Below are 24,445 nucleotides of genomic sequence, written 5' to 3'. Positions count from 1 at the left end.
GGAAGCCTCCGGGCGGGGACGATTAATTGAATGAAATTAATGGAGGGGGCGTGGCGTGACATCACATCCCCATCTCGGAAGCCCGGCGGTTTCCAAAACTGCAGATGCAGCTACGCATAGAATGCGGGCTGCTGCAGGGAGATCGCGGGGGTCCCAGTGGCAGGCCCCCCGCGATCAGACATCTTATCCCCTATACTTTGGATAGGGATAAGATGTTTTTGCCCGGAATACCCCTTTAATTAAAGTAGTTATTCCACAATGCGTGTTATATTATAAAATACAACCATACATACTGTATATTAAGTCATCTGAATGCAAATAAACAATAAAAAAGGTTTCAAATAGATTTATTTATTTTTCTGAAGTATACATTATCTAGACTGAGTTGGATGCTGCACCGTGTCAAATTATGCTTCCTATCTCTATCAATATTTTCAAGTCTAGTCTAATTTCCGATTCCTCTACCAAATGTCACATATAGCAATACTGTCATCTTGCCCCCAAACTGATAATAAAATAGTTAATTGGCTGTATAAATTGTGCTCTATCCATTACACTGCCCTCTAAATAAACTAAGACTGGCTTGACCACACAAAATCTCCAGCCAGAATTCATGCTGGAGATCCCAAGGGTGGAGGATCTGTTCAGAAATGCATTGTCATCTATGGGAACAACAATGCAGTCCGCACGGTTCTAGCAACGTAGTCTCAACTGGGCCTAAGAGGATGATATATACCAGATGTTTTCAATTCTGTTCTAAGCCTTGTCCTCAGCACACCAGAATCTAGTGTACACCAGTGATAAGACCTTAACAGGAAGATTTTGTATAATAAGTTGGGTTCAAGTGCTCAGTCAAAAGGAATAATAACTAACAAACAAATAATATATTTTAAGTGCGTTGCATGACAGCACCAGTGCAGCTTCATCTCTGCTTGTCAGAGGAGAAGAATGTCATTGCACTTGCCCAGAATCTCTTCTGACAAGTAGAGAAGCATTGCTGTGTATCCATTACAAGATCCAAGAGCTCATGGATATCTTAGCAACACCACATGCATGCCCAACATGGCTATATAACTACATATACAGTATTTTAAAACAGTGCTGCTAACAAACACGTTATTATAATTTATTGCCTATTGTTGAATAACTCATTATACTTTTTCATTACATAAGGTTATAAACGTTTACTGTAGGTTTAATTCTGCAGATAGGCTTTATTACTTTATTATAAGAATGATGAGTCTTCTGTAAATAACTCTTGATAACCAGCAATGATTTCTAGAATTATATACTGTATATGAGGTATATGACATTCCATTTTATGTCTACAGAGAACTAAAGCAGCAGGTTCAGATCTCCCTATGTTTGAAATGTTATTCCCTAGGTACAACGCCAATATTGTAGGGATGTGGACTTAAAGTTAACGCATACAGAGGATCTTCTCTTGGACGAGGTTGGTCATTTGGTATCTCAAATGTAAGTTGCTGTAATAACATAGTAAAAAACAGGAAGAGTTCCATTCTGGCAAGTTGTTCTCCCAAGCAAGACCTCCGACCTACAAGAGAAAACATATTGAGGGGAATATTCAAAAACTTGTGTTATTAGGGCTCTATTTTGCACCTCAAAGGCAATGCAAGGGCAGCACAGTGGCTCAGTTGTTAGCACTGTTGTGGTACAGTGTCGGGGTCCTAGGTTCGAATCACACCAAGAAACCATCTGCAACAAGTTTATATCTTCTCCCCATGTTTGCGTGGCTTTACTCCGACCACACTTCAAAACATACTGATAGGTGAATTTAGATTGTGAGCCCCAATGGGGATAGGGGTCAATTTCAGTTTACAGCACTGTGGAATCTGTGTGAGCTATATAAATTACAGGGATATGAAGTTAGCATTCAAGACATATGGGGGAATTTACAAAAAAAGTTGCCCATAGTAACCAATCATATTGCTTCTTTCATTTCTAACAAGGTCTTTGAAAAATAAAAGAAGCAATCTGATTGGTTGATATGGGCAACTGGTCAACTTTTCCTCTGCACAGGTTTTGATTAATTCCCCCAATAGAGCTTTAGACAACTGGCAGGACCTAATTAAATTTACACAACAATTCTACCAAAGCAGAGCAAAGGGACCAATACCTCAGTGGTCACAAGAAGATAGACAATTCTGTTTTATTAAAATGTAACCTTTAATAGGTATAAGTAGAAAAACAAAAACCCAAATAGAAGATAAGGTTACAATTCCAGTGCCACGTGACGCTCACTGGACAATGATCATACACTAAAGTCACACACTATTGGTTAACACTAGGTGAGGATAGTAATAGTAACATCGGTACAATCAGCCACACTTGAAAGCTCATGCACTAGTCGTGTGTGATGTCTGATTGACATGTCAAAAGTTGTTTCATGCTGGGCTAAGCACTATGCACCATATCAACAAGGAAACAGTTCATTATCACTGTGGTCAGACAGAAAATAACTACACAACTTCCTCTGGAGCATACAGCAGCTGATAAGTGCAGGAAAGATTACGATTTTTAAGTAGAAGTAATTTACAAATCTGTTTAACTTTCTGCCGCCAGGTGATTACAATTTTTTGTTTTCCACCGGAGTAGGAAGCCCCATTTTTAAAACCTAAAGAGGGAGGAAAAAACGAAGAAAATTGTGGGGCGCTCTCTGGCGTAGTAGCCTTTTTACTTCTTGGTTGAAAGAAGAGAGATATAGAGGACCGACCACCCCACCTATGCAGTCATACTGACCTCTAAGAGTATTGCAGCTTTTTAATGGCGCAGCTCTGGATTGGTGTGGGGTGGACTATTACAGTTTGCTGCTTGGTACCCCCTTGTCCGTTTTACCCAGGGCTGGGTAACGGAAAGAGATATATAGGGAAGGAAGTACAGAAAATACGGGGGTTCTGTCTCCCAAGCGCTACTGAAAATTATAGTCGATATGCCAATAGGTAAACAGGTGAGGTAAACACGTTTTTTGTTGTTTGTTTAAATTTTATACTTGGAGGTGTGTAAACTCCAAAATTAATGCGCCTTGAATACCTTCAAGGCAGCATTAAGGTAGCACCTGTGAGGCCAGGCACCCATATTAGCCAACTCAGGTGGGGCTTGCAGCTTGCCTCCCTCCTCCCATTGCATGTGTGCTCAGTCACGCTGGAGGGTATCTGGGAGGAAGTTGTGAGTCGACCGAATGCTGCCATAATTGCCCACTGGCCCCTGTTTTGCTTATCAAGCACAGGTAGGATTAGCGTTAGGTCTCGCACCATCTTGAGAAACCTTGGCGTTGGTGTGCGGGCTCTGGTGTGTCCTTCATATAAGGATACACTGGCGAATGTCTCAATTTTAACATCAGTGTTGAGGGATAGCCAATGTCATTGTATACATCTACCACAGTAGTGCACCCATATTCCTGTATTGTATTCTAATTGTTACACATCCACACCGTTTATCTGGTGTAGGATTCCATTGTGGCACTTTTAGTCCGCTGCAGGCATCCTCCATTGTATGCATTTTATGCTGGGGATCGCCCTTAGCAACGGACTACAAGGGCAGGATCTGCTCCCCCAGTATAAATGCACAACTGCATTTGGGGTTGAGCACCTCCAGCCATTTGAGACCACGTTTTTTGTTGTTTGTTTAAACACAAAAGAACCCATATGGAGGTTTCTACATTTAAATGTTAAAAATATAATAGAGTGTAAGGGGAGGAGACTGACACAGGGAGTTCCGGTGTCAGTAGAAAGGAATGACATTTTGACCATTAGCTGAAATATTTCTAGGGGCAGGAGAGTACGCTATGTGGGCAGTGAAGGAATCGCCCAAGATGACCATAATAAGTATAATACTTCATATTATCTGGAGAAACTATGTGTCTCATATGTGGATACCACCATCGTTTCAGCCTCCCATAGTGATATCGGCAGGCAAGTAAAAAATTGGATATAAAAATATCGAGGAGTTGCACTTACTATTGTGGCGTCCTGTGTGAGGATTCCTGTGTAGCTGGCGGCATGTGGAGGGATCAGCGTGCTGTTGTATTTATCCCCCCCCAAGCAATGCTTCCTTCCTTACATGCGCATTGAGTTGCACATGTCGGGAGCGCATGCGCACAGCTATAGTTTATTTAAGTGATGGGGAGCATGTGTTTGCGCATACGTGCCCGTGTTAGTTGTAAATAAAGGAGCGCGGGTGTGTTCTGTCAGTGATATCAGACAGGGGGCCCACTCCATGGCTTTCATTGGTTGGGGGGGCGGTGGGAGAACTAGATAGGAATGGTGGTTATGTCATGGTATTGGCGGAAATAAGGGCAAGGTGGGGAGGAAGGGGAAGAGCGGGATTAGAGGGAATAGTGGGAAGGGGGGGAAAGGAAAAGTAGAGGGATGGACATAGAGGAGTAATGGATGGTTGATGGATTTAGAAGTATCGTAAATCCTTTATATCAAATTGTAAATGATATATTGTTGGTCTGGAGGGGAAAATGGGAATAATGGATGAAATTAAATAAAATAAATTTAACAGGATGGTGGAACGGACAATTATTAGTTTATGATCCGTAGTAAATCCGAAACCAGTAAAGGAATCATGTTGGAGATATGTACAAGAGAGTAGTGTATGCACTTTTATTTAATTTCATCCATTATTCCCATTTGCCCCTCCAGACCACCATCTTCCACTCCTCTCCCCTATTCATTCACATTCCATCCACAACAATGTATCATTCACAATTTGATATAAAGGATTTACGATACCTCTAAATCCATCAACCATCCATTACTCATCTATGTCCATCCCTCTACTTTTCCTTCCCCCTCCCCACTATTCCCTCTAATCCCCCTCTTCCCCTTCCTCCCCACCTTGCCCTTATTTCCTCCAATACCATGATATAACCACCATTCCTATCTAGTTCTCCCACCGCCCCCCTGACCAATCAAAGCCATAGAGTGGGCCCTCTGTCTGATATCACTGACAGGAGAACACACCCGTCTCCACCGTGTCACCCAGCGCAACACACGCTCCTTTATTTACAACTAACACGGGCACGCATGCACAAACACATGCTCCCAGTCACTTACATAAACTACCGCTGTGCGCATGCGCACCACGCCGCACATGGACAGCGCTGCGCTCCCGACATGTGCAACTCAATGCGCATGTACGGAAGGAAGCGTTGCTCGGCGGGGGATAAATACAACAGCGTTTTTTAAACATCTGACCACTGTCACTTTAAACATTAATAACTCTGGAATGCTTTTAGTTATCATTCTGATTCCGAGAATGTTTTTTCGTGACATATTATACTTTAACATAGTGGTAACATTTTGTTGTAACTTGCATCCTTTCTTGGTGAAAAATCCCAAAATTTCATGAAAAAATTGAAAATTTAGCATTTTTCAAACTTTGAAGCTCTCTGCTTGTAAGGAAAATGGTTATTCCAATTTTTTTTTATTATTCACATATACAATATGTCCACTTTATGTTTGTATCATAAAATTGATGAGTTTTTACTTTTGGAAGACATCAGAGGGCTTCAAAGTTCAGCAGCAATTTTCCACAAAATTTTCAAACACAAACTATTTTTCAGGGACCAGTTCAGGTTTGAAGTGGATTTGAAGGGTCTTCATATTAGAAATACCCCACAAATTACCCCATTATAAAAACTACACCCCCCAAAGTATTCAAAATGACATTCAGTCAGTGTTTTAACCCTTTAGGTGTTTCACAGGAATAGCAGCAAAGTGAAGGAGAAAATTCAAAATCTTCATTTTTTACACTCGCATGTTCTTGTAGACCCAATTTTTGAATTTTTGCAAGGGGTAAAAGGAGAAAATTTTTACTTGTATTTGTAGCCCAATTTCTCTTGAGTAAGCGCATACCTCATATGTCTATGTAAAGTCTTCGGCAGGCGCAGTAGAGGGCTCAGAAGGGAAGGAGCGACAAGGGGATTTTGGAGAGAAAATTTTTCTGAAATGGTTTTTGGGGGGCATGTCACCTTTAGGAAGCCCCTAGGGTGTCAAAACAGAAAAAAAAAAACACAACGCATACTATTTTGGAAACTAGACCCCTTGAGGAATGTAACAAGGGGTAAAGTGAACCTTAATACCCCACAGGGGTTTCATGACTTTTGCAAATGTAAAAAAAAAAAAATCTAAATGTACCATTTTTAAAAAAGATAATAGCAGAAAATACCCCCCAAAATTTGAAGCCAAATTTCTCCCGATTTAGAAAACACCCCATATGGGGGTGAAAAGTGCTCTGCTGGTGCACTACAGGTCTCAGAAGAGAAGGAGTCACATTTGGCTTTTTGGAAGCAAATTTTGCTCTGGGGGCATGCCGCATTTAGGAAGCCCCTATGGTGCCAGGACAGCAAAAAAAAAGCACAAGGCATACTATTTTGGAAACTAGACCCTTTGGGGAACGTAACAAGGGGTAAAGTGAACCTAAATATACCAAAGGGGTTTCACGACTTTTGCATATGTAAAAAAAATATATATATTTTTACCTAAAATGCTTGGTTTCTCAAAAATGTTACATTTTTACAAAGGGTTCAAGCAGAAAATACCCCCCAAAATTTGAAGCCCAATTTCTCCCGATTCAGAAAACACCCCATATGGGGGTGAAAAGTGCTCTGCTGGCGCACTACAGGTATCAGAAGAGAAGTAGTCACATTTGGCGTTTTGGAAGCAAATTTTGCTCTGGGGGCATGCCACATTTAGGAAGCCCCTATCGTGGCAGGACAGCAAAAAAAAAAAACCACATGGCATTATATTTTGGAAACTAGACCCCTAGGGGAACGTAACAAGGGGTAAAATGAACCTTAATACCCCACAGGGGTTTCACGACTTTTGCATATGTAAAAAAAAAGAATAATAATTTTACCTAAAATGCTTGATTTCCCCAAAATTTTACATTTTTAAAAAGGGTTAAAGCAGAAAATACCCCCCAAAATTTGAAGCCCAATTTCTCTCGATTCAGAAAACATCCCATATGGGGGTGAAAAGGGCTCTGCTGGCGCACTACAGGTCTCAGAAGAGAAGGAGTCACATTTTGGCTTTTTGGAAGCAAATTTTGCTCTCGGGGCATGCTGCATTTAGGAAGCCCCTATGGTGCCAGGACAGCAAAAAAAAAAAAAAACACATGGCATACCATTTTGGAAACTAGACCCCTTCTGGAATGTAACAAGGGGTAAAGTGAATCTTAATACCTCACAGGGGTTTCACGACTTTTGCATATGTAAAAAATAATAATAATAATTTTACCTAAAATGCTTGGTTTCCCAAAAATTTTACATTTTTACAAAGGGTTAAAGCAGAAAATACCCCCCAAAATTTGAAGCCCAATTTCTCCCGATTGAGAAAACACTCCATATGGAGGTGAAAAGGGCTCTGCTGGTGCACTACAGGTCTCAGAAGAGAAGGAGTCACATTTTGGCTTTTTGGAAGCAAATTTTGCTCTGGGGGCATGCCGCATTTAGGAAGCCCCTATGGTGCCAGGACAGCGAAAAAAAAAAAAACACATGGCATTACATTTTGGAAACTAGACCCCTCGGGGAACGTAACAGTGTTACAGTGAGTACTTACACACCTCAGATTTTTTGAACAGTGGGCCATAAAAGTGAAAAATTGGATTTTTTTTTTGCACTATATTGATAGTGTTACCCCAAATGTTTCATTTTCACATTGGATAAAAGGGCAAAAGGCCTCCAAAATTTGTAGAACAATTTTGTCTGAGAAAAAAAATACCCCATATGTGGATGTAAATCGCTCTGTGGACGCACTGCAATGCTAAGAATAGAAGGAGTGAAAATTTTGTTGAAATTGAAGTCAGGGGTCATGTGCATTTATAAAGCCCCCAACAGCAAAAAAAAAAAAAAAAAAATAAACACATGTGACACCATTTTAGAAACTACACCCCTCAATGAATGAAAGTGGGCCATAATTTGAAAAATTTTATTTTTTACAATAAAATGCTGGGGTTACCCAATTTTTAACATTTTCACAAGGGGTAATATGAGGAATTGGGTTTCAAATTTTGGAGGGCTTTTTCCCCTGACTATGAAAATACATCCACATATGGGGTAACGTGTTGGGCGGGCGCACAACAAGGCTCAGAAGTCATAGAGGTCAGTTTGTATTTGTGGCCTATGGCATATAGGTTACGGTTACATAGCTGACGGTTACATACATTCCGAGGAAAATACAAAAATGAAACACCCACATGTGACACCATTACAGAAAGTACCCACCCTAAGGACATTTTGAATGCACGGGTGTTTCCTAAATTTATTTTCCAGGAATGGATGAAGGATAGCTTTTGAAAATTGCAATTTTCAACCTATGCTCTGCTTCATCTTTCTGGGAACAACTAACATGTGACTCCGAATTGTCGCCTGGAAATACGACAGAGCTCAGCGAGAACTCCGCATTTGAGGCGGATGTTTGTTACGGACCTAACAGTGACATACATTCGGAGGAAAATACAAGAAAGAAGCACCCACATGTGAACCTATTACAAACTACACCCCCTAGGGAAGGTGTATAGGGTGAAGTGGAGATTTGGAATAGACGGGTGTTCCCTTCATTTATTTTCCAGGAATGGATGAAGTGTACTATGGGGGGGAAAGAAAATTGCAATTTTAGTACTGATATGCCAATTATTTTCCCAGAATGATGACCCAGAGTACAGCCAAAAGTAAAACTGATGCCCGCCCCAAACCCTATACTCTGAATCATCATTCTGGGAAGGGGATGTGAGGGTCCGTCCCTATTCTGTTACCTCAAATGCGCACCCCGCTCAGGTGGGGAGAGAGAGCGTTGCGCATTTGAGGCAACTGCAAACCTCCAATGCTGTTGACTCTGTGTCCCATGACCCATTTTTTAGGGGGAAGAAATAAAAAAGATATTGGGGGTATTGGGAAAAATGTTTTGTTTTTTTTGGGGGTTTTTTTTTTTTTGTAGGGGGGTTTGGTATAAAATTTGGAAGACAATGTACGCTGGACTGGTACATTGGAGTCAAATTTTGGGGAATGAAAATTAGGGCAAAGGATGGAAAATTTTGCACTCCATGGAAGTGTGATACTCCCTGAAGTGGCCTATGCAGAGGCCCGGATTATCTGGGCAAGTGTCGCATTGAGTGGTGGTGTCCTTCCGAATCCCCCTCTTGCGACACACTCTGCATTTCTTCTGAGATCGTCCCTTCTTTCCAGTATGGGGGATCACACCTGGAAAGTGTTGGCCGGGGACCTGAAGTTCCAGAGGTGCTCTGACACGCTCTTTGGCGGTAACCATAGATGAGGGCCTTTAGAACTTCCTCTTGGAACTCCAGGTATGTCCCTGTGTTGCCAGCGTACTTGTACAGTACAAAAGAGTTGTACATGGCAACCTGTACCATGTAGACCGCAACTTTTTTGTACTATACCTTTGTGTTCTGCATGGCATTATATGGCTTGAGGACTTGATCAGAAAGATCAACTCCCCCCATATACCGATTGTAGTCCAGAATACAATTGGGCTTGAGGACCGGTCCCACGGTACCTCGCACAGGGACAGGGGTGCTGCCATTCCCATGAATAGTGGTGAGCATAAGGACATCCCTCTTGTCCTTATACCGGACCAACAACAGGTTCTCATGGGAAAAGGCACGGGACTCACCCCGGGGGATAGGAGTCTGCAGGGGATAGGAAGGAAGGCCTCTTTGATTCTTCCGGACTGTCCCACAAGCGACCGTGGTTCTGGCAGCGAGAGATGGGAAGAGAGGGATACTAGTATAAAAGTTATCCACGTAAAGGTGGTAACCTTTATCTAGCAATGGGTGCAAAAGGCCCCAAACAATTTTCCCGCTAACACCCAGAGTGGGGGAACAATCTGGGGGTTCAATGTGGGAATCTCGTCCCTCATGCACCATAAACTTGCAAGTGTACCCGGAGGTACTCTTGCAAAGTTTATACATCTTCACGCCATACCGCGCCCGCTTGGTAGAGATGTATTGCCGGAAGCTGAGTCTCCCCTTAAAGCTGATGAGAGACTTATCAATAGCGACCTCCCTTCCAGGGACATAGGCCTCCCAAAATCTGGCCCCGAAGTGATTGATGACCGGCCTGATTTTCTACAGGCGGTCATACGCGGGATCAGTTCGGGGGGGACATGCCGCATTATCAGCATAATGCAAACATCTCCGAATGGTCTCGAAGCGGGAACGTGCCATGGCCATACTGTAGAGGGGTGTCTGGTAAAAGACGTCCCCACTCCAATATTGCCTAACACTGTTTTTTTTTAACTAGACCCATATGCAGCGCAAGGCCCCAAAAGGTCCTCATTTCGGCTGCATCGACTGGAGTCCAGCCGCCGGGTCTAGCTAAAAGTGAGCCCGGGTTAGCGGCGACGAACTGTTGGGCATACAGATTCGTCTGTGTAACCATTAGATTAACAAAGTCGTCACTGAAAAAATGACCGAAAAAGTCCTTTTCAGTGAACCCGGCAATGTTAATCTTGATTCCTGAGTCGCCAACAAACTCAGGAATCACATGCTCGTGGTCCGCTGGCTCAGCCCAGACAAGTTCTCCAGTACGGGGTACCAGTGACCTTGGCAGGGGGGCTTCAATAGTATGAGCGCCAGGGGGACTCATACTAGCATGGGGCACAGGGTCAAGGACAGAGGAGGTTTGCGGCACCACACGGCGGCGTCTCAGAACTAGATGATGAGGAGGACGATGAAATAAGGAAAGTGGGGTCTTCATCGTCCTCTGAGCCGCTCTCGGTGTCGGAGGCAATTATGGCATATGCCTCCTCCGCCAAAAACGCTCTGCAGGCCATTTCCCTACTCTAATGGGGATACGTGTGTGTGTGTATGTGTGGGGGGGGGGGACTTTATTGGTATATGTGCTGTGTGTGGTGTGGTGCGATACTACCTCCCTAACCCGCCCTAACCTAACTAAACTAACCCGCCCTAACAGAAAAAAAATAAAAAGGGGACTTTAAAAAAAAAAGGGACTTCTAGCGCAAAATAGCCCTGCGCCAAAAAAAAAGCGTTTATCTAATCAGTGGTGTGCGCACTGATTAGCGCTTGTGGCGGCAGGGGGCGCAGAAGTCAGTGGGGGGTCCGGCCACTCAGCCCAGAACAGTGGCTGGTGGCTTGTACACAGACCCCCACACAAAAAAACCAAAAAATAAAATAAAAAAAACGCTTAACCCCAAAAAAATGCACCCGTCTGAACCCCCCAAAAAAAACGCTGATCAGTGATAAATCACTGACAGCAGTGGGACAGGCTGCACACACAGGTACGGTCCGTCCACACAGTACAAGCCTGCTACTGGTGGCACGGACCGCCTATGGGTGCAAAAAAAAATATGCGTTAACCGAAAAAAGTGTCTTTACCACAAAAAAAAACGCTGATCAGTGATAAATCACTGACAGCGGTGAGGCACAACGCACACACAGGTAAGGTCCGGCCACACAGTACACGCCTGCTACTGGTGTCACGGACCGCCTATGGGTGCAAAAAAGCGCTAGAAAACCCGAAAAAAAGCGCCGGCATTACAAAAAAAAACGCTGATCAGTACTATGGGACTGATCAGCAGCGGGTGGGCTTTAAAAAATGGTGGCGGACCGCTCTTTTATAACTAAGAGGGTCCGCACATACGCTTAGGGGAAAAAAAAAAAAGACCCGCACCCCAAAAAAACGGCTGTCGGCAGACCGCAGCGACCCAGCAGGGCCGGGGTCACGCAGCTAAAGGTGCTACAGACCCACGGACACCCACTGAGGTACGGCGAAAAACTTTTTTTTTTTAACCCTACAGACAAGGAGCCACAGAAAGGGGGCAAGGGGCACTTTTTTTTACAGTGAGGGGATGGTGGGCAGCACGGGGCTCTGTCCTGCTCGCCAGATCTCTGTGAAATGGCGGGCAGAACAGAGCAACATGCTCCTAGCCCCCACCATCCCCTCCCATTACTATTTGATTGGTGTGGCCACTTTGACCACCCAATCACAACTGTACTGAGGGGGGTGGCCACAATGCCAGCCCCCAGTACAGCACGGATGGTGATTGGTGGTGTATACTACACCACCAGTCACTATCTATATCCGGGTCACAGGGTCACACATGACCATGATGACGCGGAACCGCTGGAGAACGCAGGTAAGTAGTTACCGGCGTCCTGCAGCGATCGCCGGTATAGGAGGTCCTCCGGCCCTCCTCCGACACACTGCCGGGATGTCTGCTGATTGAAATCAGCAGACATCTGGCTCCGATCCCCGCCCGGTGAGCGGCGGGGAATGGAATCGCAGCACATCGCTCATCTGAATTGATAAGCGATGTGCTGCGATCGCCGACATGGGGGGCCATGATGACCCCCCTGGGCGATATGCCTGCTGAACGGCTAGCGGTGGATACGCCCTCGGTCCTTATGGACTCGGAATGCAGGGCGTATCCATACGCCCTATGTCCTGAAGACATCAAAATCAGATGTTTTAGGGACCATTGAAGTGTGTTTGAGAGGCCTGTATGCTAGAAACCCACAGAAATCACCCTATTTTAACAACTGAACCGTTTGCGTGTATTAACTCTTAAATTAAAATTAAAGCAAAGCTAAGGTAACATTTTAAAATTGTAATTTTTTTGCAAATGTTTTATTTTAATTCATTTTTTCTGTAACATAGCAGTAAGTATTAACAGAATAATTGTATTCAACATGTATTATCCGAATTCTTCAGCTTTTCGAAATGTTTCATATGTCACCCTTGTGTGCTACCTTACACACAGGATGGAGAATCTCATGAATTTAGACAAAACCTTTTTCTTAGGTTATTTTGCAGGCACAATTTCACGTTTGCAGAGGCATTATGATGAAGAAACGTAAGAATCACCCCCTAAAAGACTAAATTTTTTTAAACGACACCCCTGCATTCATTGCCCAAATGAGTTCATGACCCCTTGTGTATAAAGTATGATAGTTAACAGCAATAAGACTTTTCAGGCTCACCTGCAGAAAATGGCATAAATGCTTCTCGTTTTACAAACTTTCCGTTCTCATCCAGGAAGTGCTTTGGGTAAAACTGGAAAGGTTTCTCCCATACTCGCTGATCCTTGAGCACAGAGGACAGGTTGGTGATGACAGTCGTGCCCTTTAAAAAATAAAGAATAAAAAATAAAACTATAAAGAACAATTGTGACCATAAAACAAAATAGAAAAACTAACCGGTTCCCGATGTAAAGCTGTAGAAGTTTACTGAATGGCATTTCATATTTTTCTAGGGCTCGGTGGCATGGGCAGGATTTTCTATAGTTAATAGTTACAGCGGCTGTTAACAGACACATACAACATTTGTATGTATAACTACTGGACTATTATTTAAAGGGGTATTCCAGGCCAAAACTTTTTTATATATATCAACTGGCTCTGTAAAGTTAAACAGATTTGTAAATTACTTCTATTAAAACATCTTAATCCTTCCAATAGTTATTAGCTTCTGAAGTTGAATTGTTGTTTTCTGTCTAACTGCTCTCTGATGACTCATAAGAGCTGTGCAGTTCCTATGGGGATATTCTCCCATCATGCACAGCTCCCGGGACGTGACATCATCATTGTGCAGTTAGACAGAAAACTTCAGGAGCTAATAACTATTGGAAGTAATTTACAAATCTGTTTAACTTTCCGGAGCCAGTTGAGATATATATATATATATATAAAAAAGGTTTTGCCTGGAATACCCCTTTAACCTTTATCATTGTAGTACAAATTTTGTACATTGGGGAAGGACAAGTATTTCCCATATTTTTATTAGCAGAATGGTTTATTGTTCATCCTGTTAATAGAAATAATGTAAAAAATGACAAAGTCATCCGTGTGGACATCAGATTTCCCCTTAGAGGTATGATAATACAAGACAAATTCCATAGTTTTTACCTTTGGTATAATGTAACCTTTTACTTCTATGTCTCTGTAAGTCATATGAGGCAAACCCAAGGGAGCAATATCTCCACATCGTTGTACTTCATGGATCACAGCATAAGTATATGGCATTTGTAGCACATCCCCCATTGTCGGTGTCCGCTCTCTTCCAATTACTTCATCAATTTCTTTTTGTACTTTGGCTGAATGACACTATTCATTACTACATAAATGCTTATACATACAATACTTTACTGCAAGTGTACTATATATAGAGACATAATAAGACGTGAAGACATTCCTACATTTACATAGATATTTTCTATTTAACTGATTTTTTCTTTTGTAGATTAAATTTTTTTGGGAATTAGCCAAACTCATTGCCGATCATGCAGATGTAGTAGAATTAACTGTCACACTCATTCAATTTATGCAGTACATCTGCTACATTGGTAACCTGATAACTATTTTATGCTCTCGGACTTCAAACAAGAATTACATTTTAATATTTCAAACAAAGTTAAAGGGGCATTCCAGCCATTGACATCTTATCCCCCCCATTCCAAAACTCTGCTGCCTACACCTACTTGGGGGGGGGGGGGACTCTGCTGCCTTGATCTACTGGGGGGAACTCTGCTGCCTACACCTACTGGGGGGATTGGGAACTTTGCTGCCTACACCTATTGGGGAGGGGGAGCTCTGCTGCCTACACCTACTGGGGGGGGGGGGATCTCTGCTGCCTACACCTACTGCACCTACTGGGGGGGGAGGGGGGGAAAACTCTGCTGTCTAAACCTACTGAGGGGGAGGAGGAAAAACACTGCTGCCTACACCTACTGTGAGGGACCCTGCTGCCTAAACCAGAGGATAAGCAGGGCTCTGTACACTGAGGACAAGCAGGGCTCTCTACACTGAAGACAAGCAGGGCTCTGTACATTGAGGACAAGCAGGGCTCTGTGCACAGAGGCTCTATGACATGTCCCCGGCTTACACAGCAGGCTGATTGACAAGCCAGGAGCCTGTAGAGAGCCCTTCTTGTCCTGCCTTACTTCATGTATTTTGCCTCTGCACAGAGAGACACAAGCAATAGCTGCAGGAATAGCATTTTTTCACCCAAAATAAAAAAAATTTTAACAAATGTATATTACAAATATACCTTCTATGTTATTATCTACATTATGTAAAAAGGTTTTGCAAACGACAGGTACACTTTAAAGTGTTCTTTAGAGTGATCCCAGCAGTGTGTTACAACAAACATACTGAAGATACATTTAATTTGTACTATTTCAGTTGGGAACGTAGTCATTGATATATATACATTCCTGCACCATAGGAAATTCCATTAATTTTATTACTGGTGGAAAAAAATATATAGTTTTAGGGGAAGGTCATAACCAAATTTTTTTTTTTTTTTTTTTTCATGTTTGAGGTTTAGTAGTTGTATACCACTGATCAAATCTGTTGTTTTTTTGTGTGTGTTTTTTACTTTGCCACTAGGTGCAACAGTATGGCCACTAGGACCCTTCCAATCTCCTCCTCTAGCCGGCGCTTAGACTGAGCCAGTGCAAAATCTTCAGTTGTGTCATGTTACTGCGCAAGTGTAGCTTTTACATCAGCCTCTTCATTATGTCATAGATGAGGGGTGGCTCAGCCTTCATCATCAGGCATTGCTATAAAGGCTCATTTGTATATTGAATACAAATATGTATTTCCAGAGAACAATGCAGCGAATCAAGATACTAAAGGCAGGGTTCGGTACACATTAATGCTCAGTGGTTTAAATGGGTACTCCAGTGAAAAACAATTATTTTTTAAAATCAACTGCTGCCAGAAATTTAAACAGATTTGTAAATTACTTCTATTTAGAAATCTTAATCCTTCCAGTACTTATCAGCTTCTGTATTTTCCAGAGGAAGTTTTTTCTTTTTAAATGGGTACTCTGGTGGAAAACTTTATTTTTTTTAATCAACTGGTGCCAAAAAGTTAAACAGACTTGTAAATTACTTCTATCAAAAAATGTTAATCCTTCGGGTACTTATTAGCTGCTGAATACTACAGTACAGAGGACATTATTTTCTTTTTGAAACACAGTGCTCTCTGCTGACATCATGACCACAGTGCTCTCTGCTGACATCTCTGTCCATTTTAGGAACTGTCCAGAGCAGCATATATTTTCTATGGGGATTTTCTCCTACTCTGGACAGTTCTTAAAATGGACAGAGATGTCAGCAGAGAGCACTGTGGTCATGATGTCAGCAGAGAGCTGATCTGTAGCAATTTCCACTGTAGTATTCAGCAGCTAATAAGTACTGAAAGGATTAAGATTTTCTAATAGAAGTCATTTACAAATATGTTTAACTTTCTAGCACCAGTTGATAAAAAAAAAAGTTTTCCACCGGAGTACTCCTTTAACCCCTTAAGGACTCAGCCCATTTTGGCCTTAAGGATTTAATTTTTACGTTTTCATTTTTTCCTCCTCGCCTTCTCAAAATCATAACTCTTTTATATTTTCATCCACAGACTAGTATGAGGGCTTGTTTCTTGCGTGACCAGTTGTCCTTTGTAATGACATCACTCATTATATCATAAAATGTATGGCGCAACCAAAAAACACTATTTTTGTGGGGAAATTTAAACGAAAAACGCAATTTTGCTAATTTTGGAAGGTTTCGTTTTCACGTCGTACAATTTATGGTAAAAATGACATGTGTTATTTATTCTGAGGGTCAATAAGATTAAAATGATACCCATTATTATATACTTTTATATTATTGTTGCTCTTAAAAAAAATCACAAACTTTTTAACCAAATTAGTACGTTTATAATCCCTTTATTTTGATGACCTCTAACTTTTTTATTTTTCCGTATAAGCGGCGGTATGGGGGCTCATTTTTTGCGCCATGATCTGTACTTTTTTTCGATACTACATTTACATATAAAAAACTTTTAATACATTTTTATAATTTTTTTTAATAAAATGTATTAAAAAAGTAGGAATTTTGGACTTTTTTTTTTTCCGTTCACGCCGTTCACCGTACGGGATCATTAACATTTTATTTTAATATTTCGGACATTTACGCACGCGGCGATACCAAATATGTCTATAAAAAATGTTTTTTACGCTTTTTGGGGGTAAAATAGGAAAAAACGGACGTTTTACTTTTTTATTGGGGGAGAGGATTTTTCACTTTTTTTTTACTTTTACATTTTTTTACATTTTTTTTTACACTTGAATAGTCCCCATAGGGGACTATTCATAGCAATACCATGATTGCTAATACTGATCTGTTCTATGTATAGGTCATAGAACAGATCAGTATTATCGGTCATCTTCTGCTCTGGTCTGCTCGATCACAGACCAGAGCAGGAGACGCCGGGAGCCGGACGGAGGAAGGAGAGGGGACCTCCGTGCGGCGTTATGAATGATCGGATCCCCGCAGCAGCGCTGCGGGCGATCCGATCATTCATTCAAATCGCGCACTGCCGCAGATGCCGGGATCTGTATTGATCCCAGCACCTGAGGGGTTAATGGCGGACGCCCGCGAGATCGCGGGCGGCGGCCATTGCCGGCGGGTCCCTGGCTGCGATCAGCAGCCGGGATCAGCCGCGCATGACACGGGCATCGCTCTGATGCCCGCTGTTATGCACAGGACGTAAATGTACGTCCTGGTGCGTTAAGTACCACTTCACCAGGACGTACATTTACGTCCTGCGTCCTTAAGGGGTTAAATATAATTTCTGTCTGTCCACAGTGCTCTCTGCTGACACCTCTGCCCATGTCAGGAACTGTCCAGAGCAGGAGAGGTTTGCTATGGGGATTTGCTCCTACTCTGGATAGTTCCTGAAATGGACAGAGGTGTCAGCAGAGAGCACTGGAGTCAGACTGGAAAGAAATTCAAAAAGAAAATAACTTTTTCTGTAGTATATAACAGCTGATAAGTACTGGAAAGGTTATATTAAAACAAATATTAACCCTTCCAGTACTTAACAGCTGCTGTATGCTCCACGGGAAGTTATTTTCTTTTTAAATGTATTTTCTGTCTGACCACAGTGCTCTTTGCTGACACCTCTGTCCATATCAGCAGCTGATAAGTACTGGAAGGGTTAAGATGTTTTAATAGAAGTCATTTACAAATCTGTTAAACTTTTTGGCACCAATTTTTTCACTGGAGTACTCCTTTAACCCGATAACGACCACGGACGAGTATAGACGTCCAGGTTGGTGGCCGTTCCCGCACCTGGACGTCTATACTCGTCCATTATTCTCGTGGGTGCTGCCCAGTGCACCCACGAGATCGCGGCAGGGACTCGGCTGTATCACACAGCCGGGACCCTGCTGCACTGCCAGGACCCAAGTAAACTTCGGTCCCGGCAGTTTTAACCCTTACAGCCGCGGTCGGAAGTGACCGCGGGCTGTAAGTGTTATGACAGAGGGAGGGAGCTCCCTCTGTCACTCCTGCAGCACCCCGCATCGCGATCGCGGGGTGCTGTGTGCGTCCGCGGCTGGCCGGGACCTGCCGCACTGCCGGGAGTGAAGTTCACTTCACTCCCGGCAGTTTAACCCTTACAGCCACGGTCAGAAGTGACCACGCGCTGTAAGGAGTTCTGACAGAGGGAGGGGGCTCCCTCTGTCTCCTCTGCAGCACCCCGCAGCGCGATCGCGGGGTGCTGCTGCATACCTGGGCAGCCGGGGGTCCTACAAAGACCCCCAGGTCTGCCCTGGGTATTGCCTGAAAGGACGTGCCAGAGGCACGTCCTAATATGCTGCCTGCTAGTGAAAACTGGCAGGCAGCATATAACTGCAATGCTTTGGAATACTAAGTATCCGAAAGCATTAAAATGTGTAAAAATAAATAAATAAATAAAAGTGTAAAAATAAATAAAAATGTAATAAAAGTGTAAAAAATAAATAAATATATATATATATATATATATATATATATATATATATATATATATATTAAAAATACATTTATTAAATGAATCTAATTAAAAAAAATGCATAATGTGTAGGATCGCATTGGCGGACATCCGCAGCATGTAATATGTTGCGGATGTCCACCATGTGATCCTACACATTATGCAGCAGTCACGGTAATGAGCTCCCTGCTGCGGCTGGGTAGCTTTGTGTGTCCACTCATAGCGGCGAATTTCCCGCCAGCAGTCATGAGCGGACACACTGAGCTACCCAGCCGCAACAGTGATGGATATATTCGCCATGAGCGGGTGCTTATTCCCACAACATGGCGGATATAGCCATCAGGAGCCTTAACTGTCACAGACAGAAGCGTTATACTGCCAGCCGACCAAGGACTAATCAGAGAGGTCCCTGGTCCAGCCAATAACTTGTAGGGGTGCGGTATATAAATGGGGTCACTTGTGGGGGTGAGGGTACTGTTCTGCCCTGAAAGCCAAATGGCGCTCCTCTCCTTCTGAGTCCTACCACGCGGCCAAGGAACCATATATGGTTAAAGCGGGGGTATTTCCGAACATGGGACAAGCAGCTAAATAAAATATAGGGTGCATTTCTTTCAATATCAGAAGTGATGTACAAAAAATATGCCCCCCAAATGATGCATTTGTGAAAAATTGCAAATTTCGAATTTTTAACACTGACTTTGTAATAATTCCTGCCAAAAAACTATGGTGTTAAAATACTCACTGTACCCCCTAGCGAATACCTTAAGGGGTCTAGTTTTTAAAATGGGGTCATTTGGGGGGGTGTTCCTATGTTCTACTACCTTTTAATTTCTGCAAACCTTGCATAGCACACAAAAAAATATGTACTTTTCAAATTTTCAAAATTTTCTAAATTTCAAGTGAAATTGTTAGGCTTCTAATGTTAGGCTACTAATTTAAAATGTTAATTAAAAACAAAAAAAATGACGTCAAAATAAAGTAGACATCTGAAAGTATAAGTTTCATAAACTATTTGGTCAGTATGTATAAATATATGCAACCTATTAGTGTTAAAATAGCAAAAAATCTTAATTTTTTGTAAAAATGTCATGATTTTTTGCATTATAAAAAAAAACTACAAATGATATCGGCTTACTTTTACTATGTACATGAAGGACAACTTGTGACAAAAAAACAATGTCAGAATTATCGTGATTGGCAAAACGTTACCAGAGTTATTCTCTAATAAAGACAGACATCCCCGATTTGAAAAAACAGGCCTGGTCTTTCAGGGGCGTACAGGTTTATTTGTATTGGTCCTTAAGGGGTTAATATCGTCCAAACTGGAGGTAGACTCCCTTAAAGTTTTTTATTCAGGAAGACAAATGACAATAATATAAAATAATCTGTGTAAAGGTGTCTATAACCTTTAAATTACCATATTTAAATTATTATTCTTCTCTGGCTTATTCAAAATAACTTTGGCCTGACTTTTAAGTGGCAAAGTATTCAAAGTTTATAAATGTAAAATGTAATGTGTTGTTACTCACATTGGACATCTGGGTAGAGGATCATATACAACAGAGCCCACCTCAGGGTGGTACTTGTAGTTTCTGTCCCAGCACTAAAGAGATCAAATGTTGTCACAAGCAGGTTTCTCTCATTAATATTACTGGAACTATCGTCCTTCACCTAGGAGAAATGAGCATTAGAAATGTGGTACTAAATATAGCAGGAGAATGTACAGGAGGTTATCTGGGAGAAGGAGAAAAAAGATTTCTCCCAACACTCTCCTTCCATCTCCCTGTTATTTCGGAAGTATAATTAATTTCATGCAGATAATAAATCCTTTAAAGGGGTACTCTGGTGGAAAACATTTTTTTTTTATCCACTGGTGCCAGAAAGTTAAACAGATTTGTAAGTTACTTATATTTAAAAATCTTGATCCTTCCAGTACTTAGCTGGTGTATGCTCCAGAGGAAGTTCCTTTACTTTTGAATTTCTTTTCTGTCTGACCACAGTGCTCTCTGCTGACACCTCTGTCCGGGTCAGGAACTGTCAAGAGCAGGATAGGTTTGCTATGGGAATTTCCTCCTTCTCTGCACAGTTCATGACAGGACAGAGGTGTCAGCAGAGAGCACTGGTTCAGACAGAAAATAAATTCAAAAAGAAAAGAACTTCCTGTGGAGCATATAGCAGTTGATAAGTATTGGAAGGATTACCGTAAGTAATTTAAAAATCTTTTTAACTTTCTTGCACCAGTTAAAAAAATACCATACCAAAAACAGTATATGTATATATATATATATATATATATATATAAAGAAGTGAAGCAGCACTCTCAAGCAAAACTAATCTGTGGGTGCAGGAAAACTCAGGGACCCCAGTCCTGGGTCCAAAATGCGCAGAGGAAAAATGGAAGCAGCTGCAGCACACCGAAGTATCCAAAATTAAAAAAAAATATGTTTTATTCCAGCTAAAACATAAGACAACGTTTCTGTGGTCTCACACCACCTTTCTCAAGCCATAGTGCAAGTCAATAACAGTTGTTTAAATAGACATAAACATGTGATACAAGCATCAATTCAATTACAAAGTAATTAATACAAATATATAGAATCTAAAAGATATATTACATTTCATAGTGAAAATAGAACAAATCTTAACAGTGTTACAAAGTGACAATGTGTTACATAGGTGGATAAAATGTCCCTTTGCAGTACAAAATTATTAAAATCAACAAATATACATAATTATAGCAGCTGATAATAATGCATAATTAATTTACAGGGCGGGGAAGAACCACGGCGTCAGGGCTGGCCAGCCTGTGTTAGTTGAGAAAGGGACATGTTGAGAAAGGGAGGAGACTCCTGAAACGTCCAGCAGCTCGCATGCCAGCGAGCATTTTCACCCCCCCTCAGAATTAGCGTCCACATGGCCAGGAACACACCGTCCAGCAAGCAGCAAGTCTGGGATGGAAGGTTCTGAAGACAGCGAGTGGAATTATCTCTGAGCAGTCTATTGAGCACCGGGTGATTATGTTCTGTATATCTCTTTACTGTTTTGTACATGGATGAATTTGGAGATAAAGAACTTTTTAAGTGCAATTCCCAGTCTATGGCTATTTCTATATATATATATAGTAAACAAAGCCCACGCCATGTCGGGCTCCTGTAGTATAAAGAGAGAGCATTACTTCCGTGTATGTGGGCGGGTGAAGGAAGTGACCGATAGTATGGTGGATCCCTTAGTCACGGGACCTGACCTCCCAAGTCTCGCGTGATCCACTCTGGTCATGTGACCGGGGCCACCGTGTACAAGGGTTCGCCCCCTTCATTTTACAACTCTGCGCTTGCGCGCAGAAACTAGCACCATCTCTATTACACCAGGGTCCGGCGGTCCCGATCACGTGTCCTGATGACGTATGCCCGCTTGACACTCCGAGCCCGCCGTCTATATCATCACTAAGGGGGGATCCCTTGTACACGGTGGCCCCGGTCATGTGACCGGAGTGGATCACGCAAGACTTGGGAGGCCGGGTCCCGTGACTAAGGGATCCACCATACTATTGGTCACTTCCTTCACCCGCTGGAATAAAACACCTTTTTCCAATTTTGGATACTCCGGTGTGCTGCAGCTGCTTCCTTTTTTCCTCTCTATATCTATATATATATATACGGTGCAGATGTAGTCAGGGAATATGAAGTGTGCTTAGGAGCTGAGCTTGCCTCATATCCGGCGAGTACTGGCTGCTATCAGACCACTATAGACTTTTTAGGAAGTATATTTGCTATTGCAGCAACTGCTAATATGATAATGACCACATTTTCACTCGTCTGCTTAATACCTGTTACCTACATCTCTGTGACACAGAGACTGTATTTTGGACGGATTTGCATAGAACATTCAGTAAAGTTTTACACTGTTTGCAAGCTACAAAAGTCTTTAGATTTCTTATTTCTTCACTTGACATTATGGGTAAAACATATTTGACAAAAGAACTATCAGGTTAGGCAGACCACCCTGCTACCTAACATTACCATATATACCAAGAAACTACTTTCCCCAGCTAAGCCTGACTACCACTCATATCCTCCCCTTGAGTACCACATTACAATATCATAGCACTCGTGCCATGATACACGTCCTTCATATATTATTTTTGATTTCAGAGCACAATTTTTAACACTTTCTGCATGTCCATACCTTATGATATAAGAATATAAAAGGCTTCTTACTTTTTCCATCTCCACCAGGTAGGCATCAATAAAATCACGAATGTTGTTTGGATTCCAAGTCTTCTGATGCTCTGAAACTATTTCCTTTACTAATTCAAGAACTTCACGCCCTGGCTGCATCACACGATTGAGGAGCCAGGGGACGTTCACTAGAACAGGAATTTCATTTAGGATCTAAAAAGCAAAATCAAGAATTGCATGATATTACAATGAATTCTTAAATATACATTTATAAATAAGGACAAATCTATTCAGTCCCTTATGACTTCTTAGGGAGATAAAACTGTTATGTTGATACCTGTACGATGTCTAAGAGCTCTCAACCTCTCTTTGTCTGAAAATAGCTTCTATTCTTATACATTTTCCATGACGGTATGTCATTAATGAGAGGCTTTCACTCACCCTTATTGTCCCTCATGATTGGATGAAAGAAAGATAAATGTGACTGCAAAGCATTATTCCAGCTGGCCAATACCTGAGATTGGGTGATTTATCATCAGCAGAATTGCCATGTGCTGTAATGTATGTCTACTGCAGCCACCACTGGGAGCATTTCTCCCAGAAAAAAATCTAAAAATGCGCAGATTCATAGAATTCCAAACATTTTGAAAATTTTGGGTCAAATTTTTTTCGTGAAAAAAAACTGTTTGCTTATCTCTAGTCTGAATCAGTATGTGTTAGATCCCCAGAAGGTGCCAACACTTGTTTGATTTTAAACAGTATTCTTCATTTATGGACTAGCCGAGTACCCGGCGTTTCCCGTTTTTTGCTACCAAATCCTTGTGGGGGGAGGAAAAGCAACAAAGGAGGAAGTTTTCCTCCTCATATACCGTCCTCACATCCCAACCTCATATCTCGTCCTCATATTCCCACCTCATATCTTGTCCTCACATCCCGACTTCACATCCCCACCTCACATCCCATCCTCATGTCCCGACCTCATATCCCAACCTCTTATCCGTCCTTTTATCCCAACCTCATATCCTGACCTCATATATTGACCTCATATCCTGTCCTTATATCCCATCCTCATATCCTGTCCTCATGTATCATCCTCATATGCCGTACTCATATCCCAAGCTTTCATCCTGTCATTATATCCTGTCCCCATATCCTGTCCTCATGTATCATCCTCATATGCCATACTCATATCCCGTCCTCAGATGGAGCTGAGTTGTGATGAAGATATTGTAAGCCGAAAATAAAAGGGGGCATGGCTTTGTGGGAGCGGGTGTGATTTGCCAGCCAGACAGATGCACAAAAGGGCAGAAAAGGGGTGTGGCTTAAGTGGTGGGCATGACTTTGTGCAATGGGAGTGGCATGTGGGGAGGGTGTGGCTTTCAAGCGGGACCCACGCACTCACCAGGAGATGCAGAGCGGAGCTGTGTAGTAAGGTACTGGAAGTCCCATATACT

General features: G+C 42.1%; 1 protein-coding gene across 5 annotated transcripts in view; it reads right to left on the bottom strand.

The window, feature by feature from the left end:
• Window positions 1-337: 337 nt before the first annotated feature.
• The window catches only part of LOC130275625 (cytochrome P450 2D17-like), a 67,325-nt gene continuing 43,217 nt past the window's right edge, over window positions 338-24,445 (bottom strand). For all 5 annotated transcript variants that reach the window (XM_056523820.1, XM_056523818.1, XM_056523819.1 and 2 more), the window contains 5 exons: window positions 23,031-23,204; window positions 20,343-20,484; window positions 13,909-14,096; window positions 12,985-13,126; window positions 338-1,555 (listed from right to left, as the gene is read on the bottom strand). In XM_056523820.1, the coding sequence (XP_056379795.1) occupies window positions 1,374-1,555; window positions 12,985-13,126; window positions 13,909-14,096; window positions 20,343-20,484; window positions 23,031-23,204 (828 nt within the window). In that variant the 3' untranslated portion in view covers window positions 338-1,373. The remainder of the gene's footprint in view (window positions 1,556-12,984; window positions 13,127-13,908; window positions 14,097-20,342; window positions 20,485-23,030; window positions 23,205-24,445) is intronic.

Source organism: Hyla sarda, chromosome 6, assembly GCF_029499605.1.
Source record: "Hyla sarda isolate aHylSar1 chromosome 6, aHylSar1.hap1, whole genome shotgun sequence".
NCBI classification, from domain to species: Eukaryota; Metazoa; Chordata; class Amphibia; order Anura; family Hylidae; genus Hyla; species Hyla sarda.
The sequence above is the reverse complement of the archived record's forward strand: the minus strand, read 5'-3'. Positions and strand labels throughout refer to the sequence as shown.